The sequence below is a fragment of the Ctenocephalides felis genome, unplaced genomic scaffold, assembly GCF_003426905.1.
Source record: "Ctenocephalides felis isolate EL2017-DRISC unplaced genomic scaffold, ASM342690v1 CF-g0.4_SCAFFOLD_01886, whole genome shotgun sequence".
In the NCBI taxonomy this organism is placed as follows: domain Eukaryota; kingdom Metazoa; phylum Arthropoda; class Insecta; order Siphonaptera; family Pulicidae; genus Ctenocephalides; species Ctenocephalides felis.
Window position 1 is genome coordinate 158094994 of NW_020538040.1, and position 11231 is coordinate 158106224.

At 28.7% G+C, this 11231-nt stretch overlaps 1 protein-coding gene across 3 annotated transcripts; it reads left to right on the forward strand.

The window, feature by feature from the left end:
• The first annotated feature begins 3563 nt into the window (after window positions 1-3563).
• Window positions 3564-9052, forward strand: LOC113376934 (molybdenum cofactor biosynthesis protein 1-like). Of its 3 annotated transcripts, none has more exons than XM_026617049.1 (7): window positions 3564-3765; window positions 4684-4783; window positions 5038-5205; window positions 6313-6558; window positions 7028-7341; window positions 7548-7668; window positions 8238-9052. In XM_026617049.1, the coding sequence occupies exons 1-7, from the start codon at window positions 3697-3699 to the stop codon at window positions 8882-8884; spliced, it is 1665 nt and encodes a 554-aa protein (XP_026472834.1). In that variant the 5' UTR covers window positions 3564-3696; the 3' UTR covers window positions 8885-9052. The 3 variants fall into 3 exon arrangements, with proteins under 3 accessions (XP_026472834.1, XP_026472836.1, XP_026472835.1); XM_026617051.1 differs by lacking the exon at window positions 8238-9052 and adding an exon at window positions 7808-7877; XM_026617050.1 differs by lacking the exon at window positions 3564-3765 and having other exon boundaries at window positions 4684-4781.
• The last annotated feature ends 2179 nt before the right edge of the window (window positions 9053-11231 follow it).

Below are 11231 nucleotides of genomic sequence, written 5' to 3' on the forward strand. Positions count from 1 at the left end.
ACAATGTAAGTTTCATAGTATGGATATAATTAATAAATCATATGCTATATTTCATTTTATTTATAGAGTGATTACTTGTAAGAATGCGACATGGCAAAACTTTTTGGACGCCCATGAAACATTCATGAGCGTGATGCAAAAAAAAGTTCTGGAGATGAAATGTACCATTCTTCGTATCTGCTGAGATATGGCAGTCGTTATTCTGGTAAATAACTTGGCATAAATTTATCATTGAAATATATAAATTTTAATGCTTTCAATAATTTTAGGTACAATAGAAGCTGTTCCCATTCTTGGTTTCTTCTGGCACTAATACACACCATCTGGATTCTCTAATCAAGGTTCATGATGAACAAGATAAATTGGTCATTCTTTTGCTCCACGCTCTGAGAACGTTGCCTAAAATTCCGTATTATCTTGCTGTGGACACTTGGAGACTTCGGCTCTTAGATCCAGATGAAAGTGCTGAAGATATTTCAGAATATAAGTCCAGGAAAAAATTAATCTTTGGAAAGAGATCAGACAAGAGTACACTTTGATCGAGTCGTACGAAGGCGAAATTTATAGGGATCCTTATGTACTGGGAAAATAAACCATATTTAGCGTAAGTAACCAGAAACGATCACATGTGATTTAGTTGAAGTTAAACTTATCATGCTATAACTCACAATTTTTATGAACTTTGTTGTTTCAATTATTATTTTTACAGGAATTTTATGGAGTGATATTGGCCTTTCAATTGTTTGCTGAATTGATTGAGAGGCTCCTGAAGGCGTTGACGTTGACAAACATATCGCACAAGATACTAAACTTAAGTATGAAATACGCATTTTTTTACACAAATTTGCTTTCATAAATATTATGTATTACCTAAATTTTACAACTGTTACAGTGAATTAATGCGATCTGGCTTAACACAAGAAGGAGCGACCTTTTGATGAACTTGTTTTATATTTACGACATTGAATCAAGAAGCTTTAACGAAATTTTATGCTCCACTTGATGACTATTTAGCTAATTATTCTATGAGCGAACAAGTAACGCCTCCTCCTACTACAACAACAGAAACTCCGACACAATTGAAATAAAATATTTGTCAACAAATGATGCCAGAAATATGACAACATCACGTCCCAAAATTGAAAGGAAACTCGATATACTGAAGAAGTAAAGATAGTGAAACTAATTCAAACAGTAATTTGGCCTTGGGTTTTTATGGCTCTCATAGGAGTTGTATTACTTCTTATAGTAGTTTATATTGCAAAATTGAAACGAAAGCATAATAAGAGGATAAAACGGAAAAATTATTGCACGTAAAGTGAGAAACAGGGCAATACTAGTGTTTAATATATTTGGAAGAGATCAGAATAAGATTATCAAGTATGACTATTATCCCCTTATTACACACTTAAAGGGAATAATATGACTAAACTTGATTATTATAGTTTTATAAACGATTTTTTTTTATTTCGTTAAAAATAAATAAAGCTGGATGCTGACCAGAGTAGTTTATCACAGACTTTTTATATAATGAAATTAGACATCATATATTTTAAATAATTTATTGTCTGTGTCTCGTTATCCGGGTAAATTATCTACCCTTAAGTTAATTCATATAATTATTTTTATATATTAGAATAAGTAAAATATTCAGCCATTAGAATAAGTAAAATATGTGGTCTTAAATGTCTTTTATGTAAGTTATATTTAAAAATTTTGCCATTAAATTAATTCTTCTAGTTTAATGAATAAGAAATACGTATACATAACCATTATGAATTTATAGAAAGGATAATTTCTACCTAAAATTCAAAACTTATTTGTTAGTTATATGATTACAAAATAGTAATACAATTATTTATTCAGCAATGTAATTTTTGCTAATTTTACATTAATGTACATATGTGAATAAACATATTTCTTATAATGGCATGTTATACTATATAGTACCGGACCGAACCAAAAATGCCTCTTAAGCGAGAATGCGTATTATACGAGATAGAAATAACATGTTTGAAAGTAATCGTATTAAACATTATCGTCTTAATGGGGCTTTATTACTTCCCATAGGATAATTTTTTTTATTTATCTTTACGTTTCAAAAGTTTCTGAACATTTTGACAAACTTTATAAAAATGGATGCATGTGTATGTATGCGTGTGTGCTTGCATGTATGTACGGAAACAAATTTTCGTTGACGATTTCGTTAACACGGATCAACCGATTTGGATAATTATAAAAACATTCGATTCGTATTGATGAGGAGACTTTCTGATTAGCTTTTGGCAAAGGCAGGTCCAGCAGTTTCGAAGATACGGGCAAATAGTACCAAAATGTTTTTCAATTTTTGAGATAACAGATAGCGTCCAATTTGAATGATTCGTAAAGCATTTTATTTGTAGTGACAAAATGAAAAGCTGATTACATTTTGAGAAGGCAGGTCTAGCGATTTCGGAGATTCAATGAAAAAAGTAAAAACATGCCATTCAGCGGACAAAAATGATCATTAGACATATGCACATTAAATTATCAGATATTTTATAAAGATTTTGATAAGTACAAATTTTGCTTATTAAACATTTCTATGTGTTCCGTACCAATGCTTAACCGTTAGATCAGTGGTTTCCAACCTGTGGGGCGCGCCACTCTCAGAGGGGCGCTTACATCTGTTTCTAGAATACTATTTTCGAAAATAACCCAAAAAATTTTGAACTGATGTTAAAAAATAAACAAAAATAATTAGTTTTTAGGCATATTGTTACATAATATTGCATATTAATTTGTAGTTTCATAATATCGGTTCAGTATTTATAAAATTAAATTGTTATAAAAATTAAGGGAGACGCAATAATTTTTTTATTAAAGCAAGCGGTCGCGGTGCAAATAAGTTTGGAAACCACTGCGTTACATGGTGACTTCGATGTTTTCATTCTAAAATAGCTCCGAAGCGCGATTGCTTTAAAAAAAATATACCTGCCTTTGTCAAAAACTAATCAGCACGTCTCCTTATCAATACAATCGAATGTTTTTGAATTATTCAAATCGGTTGATCCGTGTTCCCGAAATCGTCGACGGAAATTTGTATCCGCAGACACATACATCCATTTTTTTTAAAGTATGTCAAATATTCAGAAACCTTTGAAACATAAAGATATATAAAAAAAAATATTTTAGATTTTTTTGCGATTACTATAACTTACCCTACGGCAAGTTAATAATAAAAAAAATTAATACAAAAAAAAAAATTAAAAAAAAAACAAAATTTTCAAGAACGTAATTTTTTAAAAAATCGAAATTCTCAAATATCTCATATTTAAGGCTTTGAAAAATTTCAAATAGCGGTACCTACGAGAAGTACCAGCAATTTGCCTTAAGGCTCGATGCCATGCACCACTAGTCTGGTTACAAATATAAATCGTTATATCGAAAATATCGTTGACATCTAGTGGACATATTTTGTACGGCATCGATCGTTGAATTATTAATATATCCTTGTATCTAATGATATGCGTAATATGATAGAACCTGTTTTTTTTCGTAGAAACTTTCGCTTATCACTGTTATTCACAAGATGCACGAATGTTAATATGTATACAGTTTGTCGGAAGAAACCGACACGTGCGCTACGTAGACGTATTTTTAAATTTGTTCAATGTAAATAATACTAAATTATTAATAGTTCTTATTTAATCAAACATGTTGAGACCGTTGAGTTTTATTAATAACTTGCAACCTGAAATGATAACGAGATATCTGTCCACAAGCGTAAGTACCATGATAAATGAAGTAACGGTTGGTATAAATAAGTGATAAATGAAGTAAATAATTTTTATTAATCAGACAATAAATTAAATATATTTCCTATGAAAACATTATGAAATTATCAGTTGCATTTTAAAAAATTAAAATTTTATTTAAGTTTTTATTTCGTGTAGTAATTAATATGTATTGACAATTAAGATATTTGAGTTATTAGCATTTTTTCACAAAGGTCATACATACAGCGATTTCAAAATACTTTATGATTCAGTTTTGTAACTAGGCGGATTTAAACATATGTAATCAACTCCAATGTTTACATGTGTCTTACTTACTCATATATATTTTTTAAGGCCATATGAATATTTTTTTCTAACACTATTGGCATGAAGAATTTGTATATACAATTTTGTTGTGCAACCGAACCTTGGATTGGCGGTGTATTTATATAATAGATAAAAATATATGGATACACATATATGTAAATTAAATTAAACATTTTTATATATTTGTTCTAAAATGTGCAGTTTTGCATGTATATTTAAAAAGTTTAAGTAATATTTAAAAATTTTAACTTAATTTTATGAGAATTACTTTCAAATTAATGGTCAAAAATACAAAGTGTCAAAATACATGGTTTATAAATTAGCTATTTTCTAAACAATTTACGGTTATCACAATTATTTAATAATAAAAAGCATAAAAATCACTGATTTTGATTTATTACTCCTTTGAAAATTAATTATTTTGACAATTTTTCCAATATCTATTTTTGATAAAATATCGATAATTTCGAGACCATAGATAAATAAAAAAAACATTTCGAGACCATCCATCTTTTTTTAAATGCTGAAGTTGGCATTTAGCTCGCACTTCATGTTTGTTTTTTGCAATAATAACAACTGTCAAATGTCAAATTTTCAGGTTCGTTTTGGTACGAAAAGGTTAGATCCTCTTGTTGATAGTTTTAACAGAAGACACAATTATTTAAGGATCTCGTTAACTGAAAGATGTAATCTAAGGTGTGAGTAGAAACATTTTATTTAGTAATTATATTCTATTTATAACTTATTCAGAAAATCATTTAACACTGTCTATATTTTCGTATACTTATACCTGTATATCAAAACTCTGTATACTAGAATCAAAAATATTATTTTAATTTATTTTTGTATATTTGTCGTGTTTATATGTATAGTTTTTTTAATCTGATATTAATGAATGACTTAAAGTATCTGTAAAGTTTTTGTCTACTGATGTGTGTTTATTCATCACTAGGTAAATATTGCATGCCAGCCGAAGGCGTTCAATTATCTGCTAAGGACCAATTATTATCAACAGACGAAGTATTGTATATTGCAAAGTTATTTGTTGAACAAGGTGTTGATAAAATACGGTTGACAGGAGGAGAACCTACAGTGCGAAAGGATTTGCTACATATTGTTGGTAAATAAAATTATACATACATGTGTATATATATATACAGGTAACACTCCCATAACACAATACTCCCTTATAACAAGGTACTTTTAAAGCACAGGTTTGCTCTAACAAGGTTTGAGAATTGAGCAGAACCCTACTAAAATAAAAACTATAATAAAATATATGAAAATCAAACTTTTTTTATTCTAAAATTAGTAAAATCGCAGTACCATAGCTCAATAAATGTGTTGAAACTAATTCAAAACATAACTAATTTGAAACCTATTATTCGAGCGCGTACGTTCTGTAGAAAAAAAATCTAGCCTTATCCGAACAATTAGTCAATTAGTCTTAAGCACAAGTCCTTTAAATAAAATGAGCACAAAATTTTAATACAGGTAATTTTGCATGTGGTAAATATATAAATATCTTTTTGCTAAAAGCAAGTAAGGGATCGTTCAAGTATTACGTAAGCAGCTTTATTACAATTATTTACCCCCCCATCCCCCTTGTCAGCAAAAGTAAGCAAAACTCTTACCCCCTACATTCATTCTTATGTGAACATTTTGCAATTAATGTAAAAAAATAAAAATACTACCTATGACGTAATCATCATCCAGGCTCCCCTGCCCCCCCCATGTCAACCCAAAATAAGCAATTCAACAACCCCCCCGCCCCCCTATAGTGCTTATGTAATACTTGAACGGCCCCTAATTGCAAATATAATTGTATTTGAAAAAAATGATGCACGGATCTGGAGGTAGTACAGAAAACTGATAAGAGGATGAGAATATCTTGCAAAAAAAGGATCGTGTTTGATAGCACATACCATTTAATTATGATGAAAAAAATCATAATTGATGTAATGTATATTACTTCTTGAAAAAAATTAATTAATATAACAATATTCATTATAATATCATGATATGTAGCATGTTTTTTTGAATTCGTGGAACATAACCCCTCTATTTGTACTAGTTCTTTGCCCCGTATAACACAGATTTGCATAACACACTACTTTTTTGGAACATATATAACACACACATATATATATATATATATATATATATATATATATATATATATGTATGTGTGTATGTATATATTTACATATTCACTTGTCTATTTTAGAAAATCTTAAGAAAATTCCTGGTCTTAAAACTGTAGCCATCACAACAAACGGCCTGATGTTGACTAGACAGCTTGTTCCTTTGCAGCGTGCTGGTTTAGACTTGCTTAATATTAGCTTGGATACTTTAAAACCACAAAAGTATGAATTAATAACAAGACGTAAAGGTTGGGAACGTGTCATTGCTGGAATTGATTTGGCCATACAATTAGGATACAAACCTAAAGTTAACTGTGTTGTTATGAAAGGTAAGGATATTTTTCTTCAATCCTTAAAAAATTGCCTATATTTTTTGCATATGTGAAAATAAACTGCATGTATAAAGAAATTATTTAAATGTTGATACAAAAAATATACACTTACGTAATGAAAATATCTACTCGGCTGATAAGAGTAATATAATACATTTTAAAGAATTTTGAACATACTATTTGATTTGCCCTAAGCATGGGATTTAACTTATAACAGACACAATTATTATAACAAATATATTAGTTGGTATACAATACCCAAGCAATATTAAATATTAATAAGTACTTTCAATATTAATCTTAACATTAAATATGTTACATTAAACTCAACTTCAAATAAATTATCTTTTAATACTGCAGTTGTTGAGGAAAGTAAAACATTGATTTAGAGGAAACGATTAGACATGAATGAAAATGAGAGACAATATATTATAATTTAGTTAATAAGAACTGTTTACATTTATAGATTTCAATGCTGATGAAGTACTAGACTTTGTACAGTTTACCGAAGATCGGAATGTGGATGTTAGATTTATTGAATACATGCCATTCTCAGGAAATAAGTGGAAAACTGAGAAAATGGTTGCTTATAAAGATTTGGTGTCAATGATCAGGTCAAAATGGAGCAATTTCAAACCTCTTGAAAATAGTCCAAATGATACTTCAAAAGCTTATGCTGTACCAGGCTTTCGTGGTCAAGTTGGATTCATTACTTCAATGTCTGAACATTTCTGTGGAACATGCAATAGGTTGCGTGTCACTGCTGATGGCAATTTGAAGGTAAGAAGTAATTTACACAACATTTCTTATGCCATTTCGCTTTTATCACTTTGCTTTTACATGTCATTCAGTTGCCTTGACGAGTTTTGATTTAAATAGCTTATAAATACATGTTTGTTCAATTTTTTTTAAAATGATACTAAGAGTAAACTAGACCAAAGTACATTTTTTAAGAAAAAAAACCTGATAACTTATACAAATTTTAGGTCTGTTTGTTTGGAAATGCTGAAGTATCCTTACGAGATGCAATTCGTGCTGGAACAAAACATGATGATCTAGTTGCGCTTATTGGAGCTACAGTATTCAGGAAGAAAAAACAGCATGCAGGTAGGAACTTTTAAAAATCTTGAATAACAATTTAACTAGCTTCAGAATACATTAGCATTTATGTAGTGTTCCATGTAATGGGTTTATTGATTGAATGTTACATTTAACAATATGTTCTCTATCGAGTTGCTTTTTTTAGGCATGCAGAATCTATCATTTATGGAAAATCGTCCTATGATACTAATTGGTGGCTGATTTTACTTAAATATAAAAAGGTATTTCGGAATAAAATGTAGTTGGTTCATTTTTTTTTGTGTGTGCTTCATGTAATGCATGTGCGGTATTTTGGAATTATTGATTCAAAATAATTTTGCAAACTCTTGATTTAGAGGAATGCAGACGTTGATCATCATATCCTGCAATCTTATAAAAAAGTAACTTGTACTTTGTATGGGACATATAAAAGCTGCGTTCTAATATATTGCATTGGTTAATATTTTTTTTTTTCTTAAGTTTTATTGACTTATCTCATATGAATGCCAATGGATTTCTTTACCAATAAACATGCAATTCCATTTTCCAATATTATAAGGATTTGTATTAATAATTTTTGTTAATTTTGCTTTCAGATATCAAAATCAACCGAATTCATCCTCAATCTCCATTAAACACAAATTTAAGTCATCTTTTTGCCCATAATATGGTTCATCAGAACTACATTAGGACATTCTCATCATTAACACATGTGAATTCCGAAGGAGAGGCACATATGGTGGACATCAGCGGCAAACAAGTAACAAAACGAAATGCAACAGCAACAGGTAAAGTGTATGTTGGTTCAGAAATAGCTCAGCTTATCAAAGAAAATGGAATGAAGAAAGGCGATGTGTTATCCGTTGCCAAACTTGCGGGTGTAATGAGTTCTAAGAAAACCTCTGACCTTATACCTCTGTGCCATAATATAAATCTTTCACATGTGGATGTCCAAACTGTACTTAATGATGATTTTGTTGTCATTACTGCAAATGTACAATGTGAAGGCAAAACTGGTGTTGAAATGGAAGCTTTGACGGCTGTTGCTATTACAGCTTTAACCATTTATGATATGTGCAAAGCAGTCAGTCATGACATGTTAATATCTGATATCAAGTTAGTCAAGAAAACTGGAGGTAAGTCTGACTACTGTGACAAAAAGAAAAGTGGGGAAGCTAAGCAATTAAAGTATAACACTGAACCTATCATAAAAAAAGAACCATTCTTTCCAGTGTATGTTTAGTTTAATCATTGATTATAAACTATTATTCAACTTATTTCCTCTTTAAATTTTATATTATATAAATGTATAAAAGGTTTTATAGCTCAGATACATAATTCTAGATTATTAGTACTTAAATTTTCACCTTTTTTTTGTATTTGTTTTTATTGGCCTCGCTTACTCGAGCATTTAGCCACCTACAATATATTTCAATTTCAATACAATACTTTAATTTCAATACAATCTTCAGGTTCATACTATTTTCCTTATATAAATCCTATTCTTCCTTCTATTTTATATTTTATTCTATTCTATTCTTCATTCTATGTTCTCTTTAACGTAACCTTAATTCTTCTTTTTTTTCTTCTTTTACTATCTATCATTGTATCTTCTATCCTCTTCTTATGTTTTCATTACTTCTATTCTTACTTCCATTCATTTTAATTTCAATTCTCAAATCTTATATGCGATTGAACTATTTTTTAATATTATTTCAAACTATTTTTAACATTATTTCCATAAAATTCTACTTGGTAACATTTAATGCTTGCATTATTGTCACAATGCCTTTGTTTGTATGTTAATAGCCAATATAATGTTTGGATCGTAATCTTTTCTGTAAACCATGTGCCTTATATTTGGATGTACTTATTGTTTTGATTTGGATGTGAAAATATTTTCTTAATCTGCACAACAATAAGAATGCAGCACATCATAATCTTGATCGAGATGGGCAGATTTTTAACATCATTTTTCATTAGATATAAGAAGCTAACTTCATATGAAGTTTTCGGAAATGTTCACAATTTAGTGATAGTATTTAAAAAACAGATGTGCATTTATTGTTAGAGCTAATTGTTCCTATATATATAATTATATAGTTTATAAAGCAATACTTGAACTGATAATTATTTTTATGTGCGCTAAATTTTATAATTGTTATTTAATTAACTATTTGTATGTTGTTGTATATTTGTATATTTTTGTAAATAAATAAGGTTATAATTACTTAATCATGTTATTAATAATTATGAGTGATAGTTATATAACTACTAATTTATTTATTGGATTGTAGTTATAGAAATACATCTGAAAATTTTCTTTTTTGAATGGCAATTAAAACTGAGAATTCTATAATCGGTTGTGATATTTCTACTGAACTATGTTGCTAATATTATTTATTTTTTAAGTTATTGCAGCAACAAATGAAAGATTTTACTCTGATATTCTACTATAAATGTTTTCATCTATATTTTCACTTCTACTTGATATCATGTTGTCCGAATCGCGGACTTGAACCCTGGACTTTATGATTATGCTTGCTACTAGACTACAACCCCACATATTCAAACTTAATTACGCTTAATTACTTAAATATATTATTAAAATTTAAATTTTATACAAGTATATAAACATAAGGGTTTTAATACTTGGTTATTTTACAACTTCGTTATTTTTTAACAATGTACTTCTTTAATTTTGTGGACTTTGGTTGCTAAAAGATATTTATTTCAATACTTTCTAAAGTTGATGTATAAATAATATGCTCATCGTCAAAGGTGTAGATGTGTATTTGTTTATAAAATCGATTGAAGCGATTTATTCCATGTCTATATATGTAATATATAATTCTTTATATAGTATATAATTCAGCTGTTTTTCCTACCAAATTATATCTTGTAGTGTGGATTCGATTCGAGGTAAAAGTCTGTGAGAAACTACCAACTTGTCCGTTAGAGCGTACTGTAGGTATAGAAATCCGGACCTCGAATTATTTAGCTTTGTTTTGTATCTTAATTGTAACGGTTGTATCGTGCAAACACGCTACAATTGTCTGAAATTAATGTGGAAAATAAGATGTAATTATAAATGTTCACAATTAATTGCTAATTATTTGCGGTTATGATGTAATGTGTACCTGGAAAACGTACACGTGAATATGGTTAGGGATGAAATATTTGTTGCAATAAACTATTATTCAAAATTGTAATAATTTTTGGACCAGAATTTGAAATTTTTTATTTGTAATATATACTAGTCTAATACTAGTACTATTACTTAAGTAAATAATAATAATTTGATATTATTTATGTTTAAAGATAGGAAACCTATTTGTTGATTTTAAAACTTTTTTGCAGTGTTTCTTGTTTATACAATGTTATATTTTAATTATTTGTTTGAAGGCTTTAAACAATGAATTTTTTTATTTTACAAGGATCGATATTATTTTTTAAGCAACGCAGAAGCTAGATTTAGGTTAGATAAATTAATTATATTGGATCAATGCTTTGTTTATTTAAATTATTATTTATTTATCTATTTATTTGTTTATTTATAGGTCGAATCTGCCGTAAAATAGACTAATGTT